The following is a 15,808-nucleotide window of genomic DNA, read 5'->3' as shown; positions in this document are numbered from 1 at the left end:
ATCCTTTAAACATTTTAAACACTTCTATTAGATCGCCTCGCATTCTTCATTTTGATAGGCTGAATAAATTTACTTCTTTAAGCCTTTGTTCATATGATAAATTTCTCAACCTAGGAATCATCTTTGTTACTCTTCGTTGAACCCATTCCAACTTTTCTATGTCTTTTCTGTAATAGGGAGACCAAAACTGTACACAGTGCTCTAGACAGGGTCAAACCAACGAATTATACAGTTTTAATATTACTTTTTCCGATTTATTATTAAAGACTCGGCCGATGAAGCCAACCAATTTGTTTGCAGTTTTAACTACCTCTGAACAATGCTGACCAAGCTTTAAATTGCTTGATATAGTGATTCCAAGATCCTTTTCTTTACTTGCTGCAGAAAGTTGTTGGCCATTCATTACGGACCGAACGCGATTGTTATTTTTTCCGATGTGCAACACTTTACATTTGTCAACGTTAAATTTCATTTGCCATTGATTGGCCCAACGTGCAAGTCGATCTAGATCTGATTGTAAAGCTTCTTCGTCAAGTGTCACAGTTACTTTACTAGCAATTTTTGTGTCATCAGCAAATTTTGATACTTTGCAAGTTAGCCCATCATCGATATCATTAACATAAATTAAGAAGAGCATGGGGCCAAGCACTGATCGTTGAGGAATGCCGCTTCTGACATTGAGCCAGTTAGATGTAACACCGTTTAGAACTACTCTGTTTCCGCTCAGAGAGCCAGTCCACAAGCCAATTGTGAATGTTACCCGAGATACCATGCGCCAATAGTTTGCTGAGCAATCGTTGGTGGGGGACCTTATCAAATGCCTTTTGAAAATCCAGATATATGATATCTACTGATCTGCTTTCATCAAACACCTCAAAAATATAATGAAAAAAATCAATTAAGTTAGTTAAACACGAACGTTTACTACGGAAGCCATGTTGCGAATTATTTATTATATTATTATCTTTGAAGAATTTCACCATATTGTCACGAATAATAGTCTCCATTAACTTACAAACAATCGATGTCAGGCTAATTGGTCGATAATTTCCTGGATGAGACTTGTCCCGTTTTTTGAAAATTGGTGTGACATTTGCAAGTTTCCAATCCGACAGAACTTTTCCAGCTGTTAAAGATTTATTGAATATGATGGAGAGCGGTTTACAAATTTGATGTTTGATTTCTTTCAAGACCCTCGGGGTAATTTTGTCTGGACCAGGAGCTTTGCTTACTTCAATCTTTTTAATTGTGCGTAAAATGTCACTTTCTACGATGAGCACGCCACTTAACATCAGGAGCTCAGGGCCAACCCCAGATGAACCCCCACCCCTATCTCAAATCCATTTGGTGTTCCTGCTCCAGCCTTGTGTTCACATCATCATCACCAAAGTAATCAATCTCTCCAGCACTTTCTGTCTCCTTAATGCCCATGTAATCACTTCTCTTGAGACTCTGTCAAACACCTTCTCCAAATTGACAAAAACATGAATATGCCTTCTCTTTTTCTCAACATATTTCTCCTGTAGCTACTTGCCTCATAATAAATATCGCATCTGTTCTTGACTTTCCTTTCTGGAATCCAAATTGACATTCATCAATCATAACCAACTTCGTCAAGCTCTCCTCCAATACCTTCTCCCTCAGTTTCATCCCATGTTTCAGCAATCTCACTCCTTGATATTTGCCACAGGATGTTTATCCTTTCCCTATGTAGATGGTGATAGTATAACTATCACCCCACTCAGCTGCCATTTCCTCTGTCTTGCACCTCCATAGACACTTACATTATCTCCAGGCGCGGATCTAGGAACAAAGCTTGGGGGGGGCCCGACGGCAGAATTTTCGGTTGTTTAACGAGCATTAGCATTACCGTTTCTCCACTCACGGGATTCTTATATTATAATAAAATAATGGACCTGACCTAAATGAATGGCATAAACCATCTGCTCTAGCCTCTAGGTGCCCAGTGTTTTCTCTTGATTCAAATGAGAGAGCTTTTTTTTGAAGAAAGAAAAAAACTGACCTTACAATGTGAGAATTTTTATTTTTTATAATTTTAAAAAAAAAGAATAGACTTTACCAGATGCCTTTAATATATATATATATATATATATATATATATATATATATATATATATATATATATATATATATATATAGTTATTACACTGAAAGGATTAATCACACTGCATCCTAAGCAAAGGGTTCCTTTCCGCAAACTTGTTGATCACACGATCAACAGGAACATGTACATCGTTATGGAGATCCTGACCTATGGTGCTCCTCAAGTATGTCTGCAGGCGTTTCAGGGCTGAGAACGATCGTTCGGCTTCTGCATTTGAGACTGGCAGGGTCAGTAGGATGGTAAGGAGCTTCGCGATGTTCCATACGGGCCTCTATTCCTTTGCTTTCTTGACAGATTCCATGTCCACCGATGTGTTTCCGTCTGCACGAGCAAAAGTGACTCAACGTCATTTTCGTAGAGTTTAGTGGCTTTAAGAACAGCATCCACGTTTGCTTTTGAGCCCCTGAGCAGCTCCTTCAATTGGAGAGCAACGGGCACAGTGTCATCATCAAATCTGCTCTTCAACTCAGCGACCACATGGTCAACGAACGGAATATACACCGAGCGCCGATAGTACTCCTCAGCAGATGCCGCTGGGACATTCGCGCGTTGTGTCTGTCGTGCACAGACTCTGGGAATAGGGACGTCATCGTGAGCTGAGCCCACTTCGACTAGAAGATCTTTGGCTTTCACGAACACAGCGTGGAAGTACACCTCGGCATCTTCTCTAAATTTGGCGAATAGAGTACCAATTTCACGAATCAGTGCGTACGCACATACCAGGTCACCTTCCTTTTTCTGTAGGATTCTGCTTGGCTGAAGCGTGTGTGCCAAAACGGACTCGGCCACAACCAACCCAACGAGAAAGCGGGGGTCCCGAATTGCAGCGAGTAGGAGTCCGGCGTTCGCATCCAACTTCATCTCATCCTCCAGAAAAATAGCGATGAGAGGCAGAAACTCGATGAACACGAGGACAGCATCGTGCCGCTCGACCCATCTGGTGGGGCACAGGGGCACCAGCTTTTCCCGCTTGGCTGAGGATAGCTTCACGAGTTTGGTAAACCGAAGCGTCCGCATGTTGCTGGAATGGATGAAGTTGTACACCTCGTTCAGCGTCTGGAGGGCGAGTTTGACTTCTTTGACATCAATGTAAAACTGTTACATAACTTACATAATGTACTTGTAAATACGATTTTAAGAATGAGGTTCAATGTTTTCGTTCGTAGAATGTCTCGGGATGTGATAAATTTGTGCGTCTAATTGTTTATCTCTTGTTACTTGTTTATCTTCTACTGTCCGTCCACGTCCTCTTGTCGTCCACTCGTACGGACATTGTTCCACATATATCACTAGACAACCCTAATGGTCAGGGTGCCTTCACACTTCATCTCCAACATTCACACCTCCTCTAAACACATACACAAACAAACACCTATCCTATCTTTGTCCTTACCTTGTAACGACCTGGTATGTTTTCACTGAATAATAAAGTAACCCTGGCGGATATGATTTTCTCTATCCGTGAACCAATTAGCACTTAGAACACTCGCTACCACCAACAATTGGTGGGGGACGTGGACGGACAGTAGAAGATAAACAAGTAACAAGAGATAAACAATTAGACGCACAAGAAACAGCGAGACGGGAGCACGAACGAAATCCCCAATTATACAATACATTATACAAGAATTTTATTGAAAAAACGTACAAATCAGTGAGACGGCTGGTGCTGCTTGCCATGAATAAGTGTTTCAATGTCTGGCTCGATGGATAAGGTAGACAACAGAAGAATGTCGTTGAGGTGGAGGTCCGAGAGTTGGGAGCGAAGGTGAGACTTCGTGTACTTCATTTTGGAGAAGAGCTGTTCGCAACAGTAGGTGCTACCAAACGTGGCCACGATGCGTTGAACACGCCCAATGTATTTTGGAAAATTGCTAGAAGGGAGGACGAGGTCACGGAAGAAGGACAGCGGAGAAGAGGTGCGGAACTTCGCCTTCAGTTCATCGTTGCACTGCAGCTCCACCAACTCCATCTGCAGGTGGGCAGGGGCGTCGTCCACGGGGAAGTCAAAGGGGGCGGTGAAAAGTTTGAAGTCCGCAGCCAGCGTCCTGCTGCGAAACGGGAGTCAAATTCCTCCCGCAGAGGGGCTTCGAAGACATCTTGGAAAGGTAAACTGGGAAAATATAGGGATTCATGAGGGCCAGAACTGTGGGTTGGAGAGCCAGGAGAACCAGGTAGAAATGACTCACAATAAATTAGTTAGAGTAATAGTAGAGGGGCAGGGACAGCATGTCGGATACCCCAGCGAACACTTAGAAAAGAAAACAATGACCCTAAGTGGATGACTCGTGGGCTAGAACACGAGATAGGGTTAAAGAAGGGAATTTATCAGAAAATAAAGAATGGTGAAACACATCTCAGGGGGCGCAGTATGTAGGACTATCTAGATTAGAGAAGAAAAGCACTAGGGTAGCAAAATGAACTATGAGTTTAAAATAGCAAAAGAGGCAAAAAGTTATTCCAAGGGCATCTTTCAGATGTATAGAACAAAAACAAGGGAGAAAATTGGACCGCTGAAAGCAAACACAGGCTAGCTAGTGGAAAATTACGAAAATATGAGCACATTGTTGAACGACTACTTCCTTTCAGTATTCACACAAGAGGATCTAACGACTATTCCGGAAAGGGTTCAGGTATATGAGGGCGGGGATGGCGATAAATTGAGGGATATAATCATTACCAGGCAAGTAGTCCTGGATGAGATAGATAAGCTTAAGAAGAACAAGTCGCTAGGTCCCGACGAGATATTTCCGAGGGTATTAAAGGAATGCAAGGATGTACTCAGTGACCCACTAACCGACATTTTTAAGATGTCGGTAAATACTACCGGTTATGTGCCCAGCCTATGGAAAGTAGCTAATGTGACGCCGATTTTCAAAAAGGGGGACAGGTCAGCTGCTTCCAACTATTGCCCAATTAGCTTAACATCGGTTATACGCAAGATTCTGGAGTCCATAATGGCCAGGAACATTAGGGAGCATCAAGAGAAACATAACTTAATTCACGACTTGCAGCATGGGTCACGAAAGGTAGGTCATGCCTCACCAATCTCTTGTCCTTCTACACTAAAGTATTTGAGGCGGTCGACAGAGATGAAAATTATGATGTAATCTATCTTGATTTTAGTAAAGCGTTTGACAAAGTTCCTCACCAACGACTGTTGCTTAAATTACAGGCTCACGGAGTAGAGGGTAAAGTTTTGAACAGGGTCAAGGCGTGGCTTAGCAATAGGAAACAAAGAGTGCAGATCAATGGTAAAAGATCTGACTTGGGCTGTGTTATGAGTGGGGTCCCACAAGGTTCAATATTAGGTCCACTTTTGTTTATTATTTATATCAATGAGTTACATACAGGAATTAGTAGTGATGTCAGTAAGTTTGCAGATGATACCAAGATCGGTAGAGTAATTGAGTCGGATCAGTCCGTCCTACGGCTCTTAATACGAGCCAGAGACGGAGACTTTGCTTTATAAGTATGGTAGGAACAACCCGCCACATAACTATTGCTTAAATGACACTCCCATAAGCAGGTCTGGGTGCGAGAGGGATTTAGGGGTCTTAGTGAGCTCTGATGTCCGTCCAAAGGCACAATGCATTCAAGCTAGAAATCGAGCAAACAGGGTATACTGGGTTTTATTTCAAGGAGCGTAAGCAACAGAAGCGCCGAAGTCTTCCTCAAACTATATTTAGCATTATTTAGACCTCATGTTGATTATGCGGTTCAGTTCTGGTCACCTTACTATAGACTGGATATAAAAATATTAGAATCGGTGCAGAGGAGGATGACTAAGATGATTCAAGGGTTAAAAAACTTGCCATACGAGGAAAAGACTCAAACAGTTAAACTTGCATTCAATAGAAAGGCGAAGGGTGCGTGGAGACATGATCGAGGTTCATAAATGGATGAAGGGTTTTAATAAGGGGGATATTCATAAGGTTCTGTTGGTAAGAGAATCGAATAGGACACGTAGTAATGGGTTTAAACTGGATAAATTCAGATTCAACAGGGACATAGGCAAAAATTGGCTTACTAACAGAGTGGTAGATGAGTGGAACAGTCTGAGCAGTCATGTGGTGAGTGCCAATACAATTGTCACCTTAAAAGTTAGATTAGATAAATTCATGGACAGCGATATTAGGTGGGGTTAGATTCACGGGAGCTTAGGTTCAAAGGAGCTGCCTTGTACAGGCGCCTACCGGCGTCTTGCAGACTCCTACGTTCTTATGTTCTTATGTTCTCTACTCATGCTAAAAAGCCTTGGTTTAATCACGCTTGTTCTCGTGCTATCAAAGATCGAGAGGCAGCTCACAAAAAATACCAGAGCCTTCGCACTCCTGCTAACCATGATCTTTACATTTCTGCCCGGAATCATGCCAAATCTATTCTTCGACTTACCAAAAGCTCTTTCATCCATAGGAAATGTCAAAACCTTGCTTTTTCTAATTCTTCCAGAGACTTCTGGCACCTAGCCAAAAATATCTCCTCCAATTTCACTTCTTCATTTTTCCCTCCTCTCCTTAACCCTGACGGCAGCACCGCCGTCTCGTCTATAAGGCTGAATTCTTCGCTCAAACTTTTTGTAAAAACTCCACTCTGGGTGATTCTGGACATATTCCTCCTACTCATCCCCCTTCTGACTCCTTTTTGCCTGTTATTAAGATTCTTAAGAATGATGTTTTATGCCCTCTCTGGCCTCAACCCTCAGAAGGCTTATGGACCTGATGGAGTGCCTCCTATTGTCCTTAAAAACTGTGCTTCCGTGCTGACACCCTGCCTGGTCAAACTCTTTCGCCTCTGCCTGTCAACATCTACCTTTCCTTCCTGCTGGAAGTACGCCTTCATACAGCCTGTGCCAAAGAAGGCTGACCGTTCCAATCCCTCAAACTACCGTCCAATGGCTTTACCTTCTTGTCAATCTAAAGCTTTTGAAATAGCCTAATCCTTAACCGGAAGTTTCTTAAGCATCTATGCAAAGGCGTTCTACTGGTGATTTTCTTGTTTTCCTAACTAACTCTTGGTCATCCTCTCTTAGCCGTTTCGGTGAAACTTTTCCTATTGCGCTAGACATATCAAAAGCCTTTGATAGGGTCTGGCACAAATCTTTGATTTCCAAATTACCCTCCTACGGTTTCTATCCTTCTATCTGTACCTTTATCTCCAGTTTCCTCTCTGACCGATCTATCACTGCTGTAGTAGACGGTCACTGTTCTTCCCCTTAACCTATCAACAGCGGTGTCCCACAGGGATCTGTCCTATCTCCCACTCTCTTTCTGTTGTTTATTTGGTGATCTTTCCAAAAACGAACTGTCCTATCCATTCCTACGCCGATGACTCTAATCTGCATTACTCAACTTCTTTTGATAGAAAGCCAACCCAACAGGAACTATACGATTCCAGGCTGAAGGCTGCAGAACGCTTAACCTGTCATTACTGTCATTTCCGATTGGGGCAAAAAGAACCTGGTGTCCTTCAACGCCTCTAAAATTCATTTTTTTTCATCTATCAACTCGATCGACACAACCTTCCAAACACCTATTTCCTATTCTTCGACAACACTCAGCTGTCACCTTCTCCTACAGTAAACATCATCGGTCTATCCTTAACTCAAAATCCCAACTGGAAACTCCATATCTCCTCTCTCACTAAATCAGCTTCCTCGAAGTTGGGCGTCAATTCTTTATCGTCTCCGCCAGTTTTTTCTCCCCTGCACAGATGCTGTCCATATGCAGGGGCCTTGTCCGCCCTCGTATGGAGTATGCATCACATATGTGGGGGGTCTCCCAAAAGCTCTTCGTCTCATCAACTCCCCTCCTCATACTGACAGTCTTAAATTCCGCTGCCATGTTGCCTCTCTATCTTCTATCGATATTTTCATGCTGACTGCTCTTCTGAACTTGCTAACTGTATATATGCCTCCCCTCCTCCCGCGGCCCCGCTGCACTCGATTTTCTACCCTAGCTCGTCCCTATACTGTCCAAACCCGGCCTTATGCAAGAGTTAACCAGCATCTTCACTCTTTCATCCCTTACACTGGTAAACTCTGGAACAGCCTTCCTTCGTCTGTATTTCCTCCTGTCTATGACTTAACCACTTTCAAGAAGAGTGTATCAAGACACCTGTCACCCGAAATTGACTCTTATTTTGGCCACTTTTGTCTATTGTGGGAACAGCGAGAAGCGTTTTTTTTTCCTACACTCCTTTTGTTGCCCTTGAGCTGTCTCCTTTGTTTAAAAAAAATATATTGTATTCTTTAACACATGCACATGGGTGGCTCCCGTGGCCCAGTGGTTAGAGTCTCCGCCTTGAGTGCTGGCGAGATGCTGGAGCGTATAGGTTCCAGTCCTTACCGGTGCCATTGGGAGTGGAAAGGTGCATGGGCTCTTTCCGTCACCCGAGCCCCGTTGTTAGGCCTCCACTTGAAGGATTGGGCATCTCTCCACCCGCCGTCTGGGTGGTTGCGCGGCATGCACCGCCCTCCTCCCTTGGGGTATATCCCTAACGATTATAGTATAGGGGTGGGCAGGTACCGGTACCGGTACCAATTTGTAATGATTTCACTCGGCACCCGGTACCGGTACCGGGTGCCGAATAGAATCGATTCTATTCGGCACCCGGTACCAGTACCAAGTGCCGAGTGGAATCATTACAAATCGGTACTGCTCAGGGCTGAGTGCTCATTGACACTATCGGTACTGGGTCCCGCTCAAAGTGTCGGAAGACTAACGGTACCATTTCCGGTACCAGTACTGGTTGGATTCCCAGTGCTGGGACACGCTCGTCCGCCATGCTTGGCTCTGTGGTGTTGGGCCCAGCTGTGCGAGTCGCTGCATGTCCGTCTTCCCGCCATTTTGTCCTGCCTGATGTTTCCATCCTCCCGTTCGGCTCCATTATTTTATTAACATATCTATTAGATAATTCTTCATCTCCGATTCTTATTTTTATAGTTTTGCTAATATATATACTATTATCGTTATTAGGCTATGAGTCCATCCATAGTAACTTTATATATTGTTGTGCTGGAAGCTTCCCCCGGGGACTATGGGCCTCTGGAAGACTCTGGGAGGAGCGAGCAGGGGGGCGGGGACCAAGGCCCGCCCGCGCCCCGCGGGTCCAGCGGCCAGGCGCCAGCGGGAAGTGTTGCCAACTCGCACATATTTTTTGCTATATGTTCTTGTATGATCTAATATATACTGTAACGTTCTAGACTGTACTGTTCTGTATATATATATATATATATATATATATATATATATATATATATATATATATATAGAGAGAGAGAGAGAGAGAGAGAGAGAGAGAGAGAGAGAGAGAGAGAGAGAGAGAGAGAGAGAGAGAGAGTTTTCTTTACAAAAAAAATAATTATGAATTTCAATAGACGTCATTAAGCTGAAGGAAGTGACGGTCGAGCTTTGTTTTTAAAGGAGTCAAACGTGTTACACTGGACCACTGTTGTGGGAGCTTATTCCATTCTCGCATTACAACATTGGTGAAAAAAATACTTGGCGGTACCGGTACTGATACCGATATTAACGGTACCTGAGTTTTCGGTGCCGGTACTTCCGCTACTCAAATTAACGGTACCTGCCCATCCCTACCAACGAATAATTAAGTTATTTACGTAGATACGATGATGATACAAAACGAATCAAAAGAAACGTTGGTCCTGTATGCTGCATAAGGGGTAAAAAATTACAAAAAAGGTAAAGGACGTTGCCAAATTGTCGTACTAAACATTGTTTTTACACTGTCCTGCCCGGGGGTTGGGATGGGATGTTCCTCCCTTCTCCCTTGTTGTTTCTACAACAATAAATTATCAATCAATCATTTTTATATAGGCCCCAAAACTCTCCTACCTACACACATAACGATAGTCTATGAAACATATCGTTGAAACTGTTAAATATTGATGATTTTCGTTTCCTTTCGCAGTAGTTATCAATCAGAAACTACGAAAATACAATGCGCTGAGTACGACAATCTGGTAATGCTGCTGGCGATGTAAACAAACACACCGCCTGTCAGGCTGCGCTGCCCTCACCGGGGGTTGTTTCCGGGGCTCCTGTAACCCCTGATGTGAGTTTACTGTGCTAAGTATTAAGTTCAGAAGTTTATCAGAGAAGTACTGGTAAGGTACAAAATAGCAATACGGCACTTTCTGTACACTGGGTGAAGTAGGGCTATTATTTCGGCTGGTCATCCGCAAGCAAGACAATTTTTACATGTCATAGTGTAGATCTTGTCAATCTGAGTCGCTAGAGGTAAAGATTCGTTTTAGTACCGTGCCAGTATTTCATTACCTACCTACAGAGACCACCCGAACGATCAAAGTAAGAGTTATCTCGAGTCGGAGACACAGGCTTTGTAAGCCTCTTCCGGAATTCTTCTGTGAGTTTCTGTGAGTTATGAAACATCTCTAGCTCTTCATATATCTTTTCTACAAACGTTCAACAATCATGGAAATGCTTTCAAAATCCAATTCAAGGACTATTTATTGTTGAAAATAGGGGATAATATTCACGAAAGCGTAGCCTCCTTTGGCGGCGGCCGTAGCGACGGTGCCGCCGCCGCAGCCGCAAAATAGCTCGCAGAGGGTTTAGGGTGGGGGAGCATATTTAAACTACTCCAACCGAACTTTACGACCTGCTAACGGGGGCTTCGCCCCCCTCGCCCCCCCTTCTAATTAGGGGGGGGCTGCATCCCCCTCTGGCCCCCCCCACATGTTCATGCAACATATTTCTGCGAGGAGGTATTTCTCACAACACTGGCTGCACCGCCTTTGTGGCCGCCGCCAGAGGAGGCTGCGCTTTCGTGAATATTATCCCCTATTTTCAATAATAAATAATCCTTGAATTGGATTTTGAAAGCATTTCCATGATTGTTGAACATTTGTAGAAAAGATATATGAAGAGCTAGTGATGTTTCATAAGGTAGGTAATGAAACACTGGCATGGTACTAAAACGAATCTTAACATCTGAGTCTTTTGTTCCCTATGTGGAATAATATTAACGAGAGGGTAGCCACCTTTTGCGAAGTTAATACTTACAATATGGATTCTTGTTTGGTCCCTGAATGCAGGCAGTAAGAAATGACTTCTGGAAAATAGAAGGCGGGTCAACGGCGGCAAAACCCCTCTTTTAGGGAGGCCGAGAAAGCCCCTCCGTTAGGTAGGTTAAGTTAGGTTAGTTTAAATTAATTTAGTCATTTCCGGAAAAAATACACGGCCGTACAATTAGGCAGCCTTAAACGGTGTCCCCTGTCTGCCGGATACTATAAGGTGATCTCGGTCCCTTCCTCTGCTAGAGCTTCTTCCGAGTTGGGTTGGTAGCCTCTGTAAACATCTCTACACGGAAATATTGATAATTGTCTGAAGCATTTTACGTATATTAGTGTAATCATACATATTTTTCAATGTATAATCACGAAGAAAATGGTTGATTGAAAGGCAAATATAGGTATAATTGGGAACATAGCGTGAGTGATAGGGTTGGCGTCCCTGCGCGGCCCGTGTTTCCTATGAGAAGGGAGGCCTAGGGGATAGGGACTGATGTCAGCACCCCTTGGTTTCCACCTCTCTCCATGCACACAGCCAGGGAGTCCACATGTGCTTGGCGCTATCACTTCCCTGCCCCTCGCTACCATCCCGTCAAGCAAGGAGCCGTTAGAAAAGTGCTCGAGCCCCATCGGAGCTACAGGAAAAGACTACTTAGCTCCTTGAGTTGACCAAGGAGGCGTGTTGATACGGCAACTTGGCAAGGGTTGAAAATCATGATACAACCCTAAAGTCTTAAACAAAATTTTAAATAATTTATTTAAAAAACTTTTGCAGATTCATATTAGATCAAATACATTTTATTATAATTCCTGGATCATTTATTACTACATTAATGAGAGAAATGCAGAATTGACGCATAAAATATGTGAAGGGGCTCACGAAGATGTACCTATCTCGACCCCTTGCCAGATTCCAACAATTTCGCCTGTCAACACCTTTCCTTCGCTTACGGAGAGGGCCCCTCAAAGATTATGGTATGAGAAATCGGCCGAAGAGCTTCTATAGTCGAGGAGGCTGCCTTATGGTACGGCCGACAATTTCCATCATAAACAGTATTATATTTTGTCCATAGATTTAGTATATTTAGGTTAGATCAGGATAAGTTAGATTTAGGGTAAATATGGAGAATCACTACATGCCTCAAATATTCCTCCCATGGCAATAATAACCTTTCCAAGGTATCACATACTGTTGTACTACTCTAGTTTTACCGGCGCATCAAACATATACTGCATCTACAAGTGATGATAATAAATTTGGGTAGGCGGTGGCCGAAGTGATAGCGTACTGGACCCACATTCGCCGCGTGATGGACGACGCGGGTTCGAATCCTCACGCTACCACTCTTTTTTTCAGTCACACAAAGTGGCTTAAACGACCCACATGCCGCTGTGAAGACCACCCATCACCCGGACTCCTAGAGGAGCCCGTCAAAGAAGCAGGTCGAGAAGCAGGTCGGGGGGCAGCATGAGCCAATGCAAGATGGCTTAACCATAAACACGAGCCTGCGCAGAACATCTGGGACTGGGACCATCAGGACCTGGCCTGGAAAGCCCCCTGGGCCGACCATCCCATGCCACAGATGGATACATGCAATATATAAAAAAAAAAAAAAAAAAAAATAATATTCCTCTCCCCTTCAACAAAATTAAAACACCTGGTAGTGGGAAGGGCTATGAAGACCAGGGAAATTATGGGGTAAACGCAGCTATTGCAATGATGCTGTCTACCTGAAATGACGCGCTTCTGTGCTCTACTTGCGGCGAAAATATATATTTTGTAGATAAGGCCACCAATGGCTGCCATGTAGGCCAGCACCATTTTGATGGCGACAGTGCGCCTGATCTATAGATGCAGGTAACCCATCTCTTGCTATAAGAGATCGAGTGTTAAAGGAAAATTGAGTATTAAATGTAAGAGATTCCGGAGTCCAAGTAGTTGGTTTGAGAGGCTTTTATGTTGGTTTCACATGTGTGATGAGTGTAATAGGCGGTAAATCCTTAAGAATTACCACTCCACCCCCTTCACCACCCCAGCCCCCCCCTACCCCCCAACTCAAGCCTGGGGACCTGTGCGGAACCGGGGTTTTGGGGGGGAAGACAAAATCACTGAAAAAATGGGCTTCCAAAATTTCCCCAGAAAAATCCCTAAATTATGGAAAATTCCCTAGTCTCGAAAGTAAGGAAAGTTCCTAACCCATAGTCTTGTATTCTATTCCAATATAACCTAGCATCTGCTGTAGCCAGTCTGTTGACGAGTGTCGATTGTGTCATTGGATGGTCAGTGTAGTGGAACCCCCCACCCCACCACCGTCGCCCCACCAATGCGTCCTGCACCGCATAGTTTTTTGAGGGGCCACACTGCATGTCAAATATATTTAAACTACTCCAACCGAACTTTACATAACCTAACAGCTAACGGAGGGGCTTCGCCCCCCTGGACCCCCCTCCTGCGCCCGCCTTGGATCCCCCCCACATGTATGATGAGCCGGTAAAACTAGAGAAGTACAACAGTATGTGAGACCTTGGAAAGGTTATTATTCTCGTGGGGGTAATATTGAAGGCGCGTAGTGTCAATATAACGCTCTCTAGGCTGTTGAGTGTTAAGTGTACAGCGCATCCCAAGTGACATACCCATGTCACTGTTCCAATATGGTGGTACTGAAGGGTCACAAGGACTCAGTTTGGGGTTATTTGCAGTGCTATGTGGCCCAAGGTACCTCATGGGGTATACCAATAAGAGGTAGTCAGTTAACACTTACCGAGAGGTGAAATAGAATGATAATTTGAGGAGACTAAAGAAGACTTGAGTGTTGATCCCACCACCGTCCATCATGGCCTGAGGAGGACTAAGGAAAGCTACATACATGTCAGCAGTGCGATACACCCCACATAGAAATACTTCATGAATGTATAGTCCTTTAAAAATAAAAAATAAAATACTTGCGCCATTATTTTCTCTAATATAGAGAAGAAAATAACGTACAACTTGTAAAGACCGTTTTATGTCCAAAATCGTAATGACCCATGCACTTTCTGGATATAACTGACTTAGGAACTAGTTTCTGTGGTGAGGTGCTCAGGCTCAGTCTGCCTGTGGAGGCCTTCATGAAACAACAACAATGGACTTAGAAAATCGGAAGCCAACCAACTTTATAATTAATGAGGCTTGCCCCCCTGGCCCCTCCCCAAGGTAAAACGTATACAAAAATGCATTATAATAATAATTCTTTCACGTGCTAAATTACTATGAATATTGGTTTGGAGTGGTGACCCTTAAGATTAACGGGTTAGGTTAGGTTAAAGTTTAGTTAGGTTAGATTTAGTATTTAGGTTATGCTAGATTTAGTTTGGTTAGTTTAGTTAATTGTAATTTTTTTTTATAAATATGTGTGGTATGCCTTTGTACTACACCAATGTGTTTGTAATTGGCAGTTGTCAGTGGTGGCAGGGGCAGCAGAGTCCACTCTCATCATTGACTTGTGAGGGCTTAACTGCTTATTTTTCCTCTTTTCCATGTTTTATGAGTACAAAACTTTTAGTTGAGGTGAGTTTTGATTTATTTGTTTTGCAGAAAGCAGAAAGTTTTGGGAAGAGGGAAAGAAAGGGGAACCTAAAAAAACTAGTGATTTGTGAGAAAAACTAATGTCATGAATTTAATATGCATCAAAAACTAAGAAAAATATAGTCCTGTCTTTGGGATTGGAGGATGACTTATGCCATGTGTACTTAATTAAGGATTACTAACATTATTTGCCTGGTTGTAAGTGCGAGCACCTGTAAGTCACATACACTGTACATCGTAACTCGATTTCTACCTGTAGTTAATTAGTTCCATTTAGCCTGATCCATTTTTTGTGTTATGGGTTTTGTGATCTGGTCTGTTCCATTTAGTATCTCAGCCCGATGTGGCGTTGAGTCTCGTACCCTTGTTTCAGTCCATCCACTCTGTTTACATACACACAGGGGTGGATGAATTTCACCACTACTGTGTCTTTTGTCGACTGCTTGTCATACAAGGGGTGCAGGTTGTCTCGTTTATTTAGTATATACATTTACCAACATAACAAGGAGGTGCAGTTTATTTCATTTATCACATTTACGAACATACAAGGGGTGCAGGTTTTATTTATCACATTTACCGACATTGTCCCACCCAAGTTTATTTTTACTTTTATAAAAGAAAATGATGTATGTTTTGAATTTAAAAAAATGCTTGAAATATGAAAGTTTGTTCCTGTACCCCATGTATACCGGTAACTGTGATAAATGAGATAACCTGCACCCCTTGTATGTCGGTAAATGTGATAAATGAGATAACCTGCACCCCTTGTATGTCAGTAAATGTGATAAATGAGATAACCTGCACCCCTTGTATGTCAGTAAATGTGATAAATGAGATAACCTGCACCCCTTGCATGTTGGCAAATGTGATAAATGAGATAACCTGCACCCCTTGTATGTCAGTAAATGTGATAAATGAGATAACCTGCCCCCTTGTATGTCGGCAAATGTGATAAATGAGATAACCTGCACCCCTTGTATGTCGGTAAATGTGATAAATGAGATAACCTGCTCCCTTTGTATGACAAGCAGCCAACAATAGGGTACCACGCCAAAATTCATCC

At 43.1% G+C, this 15,808-nt stretch overlaps 2 protein-coding genes across 2 annotated transcripts in view; one reads left to right on the top strand and one right to left on the bottom strand.

Annotated features, from left to right (window-relative positions):
* Positions 1 to 3,750: 3,750 nt before the first annotated feature.
* On the bottom strand, positions 3,751 to 8,619 carry LOC126991005 (general transcription factor II-I repeat domain-containing protein 2-like). Its single transcript, XM_050849976.1, has 2 exons — positions 8,473 to 8,619; positions 3,751 to 4,176 (listed from the first exon to the last, which is right to left on the bottom strand). Exons 1-2 carry the CDS (start codon positions 8,589 to 8,591, stop codon positions 3,777 to 3,779), a joined length of 519 nt encoding a protein of 172 aa, XP_050705933.1. The 5' UTR covers positions 8,592 to 8,619; the 3' UTR covers positions 3,751 to 3,776.
* A 1,434-nt stretch (positions 8,620 to 10,053) lies between these two features.
* The window catches only part of LOC126995646 (beta-1,4-glucuronyltransferase 1-like), a 30,784-nt gene continuing 25,029 nt past the window's right edge, over positions 10,054 to 15,808 (top strand). Inside the window, exon 1 of the mRNA XM_050855390.1 lies at positions 10,054 to 10,201. The gene's annotated coding sequence lies outside the window, so the exon portion shown is untranslated. The remainder of the gene's footprint in view (positions 10,202 to 15,808) is intronic.

Source organism: Eriocheir sinensis, chromosome 1 (genome assembly GCF_024679095.1).
Source record: "Eriocheir sinensis breed Jianghai 21 chromosome 1, ASM2467909v1, whole genome shotgun sequence".
Classification (NCBI taxonomy): Eukaryota; Metazoa; Arthropoda; class Malacostraca; order Decapoda; family Varunidae; genus Eriocheir; species Eriocheir sinensis.
Note: the sequence above shows the minus strand (reverse complement) of the source record. Positions and strands in the feature narration are given on the sequence as shown.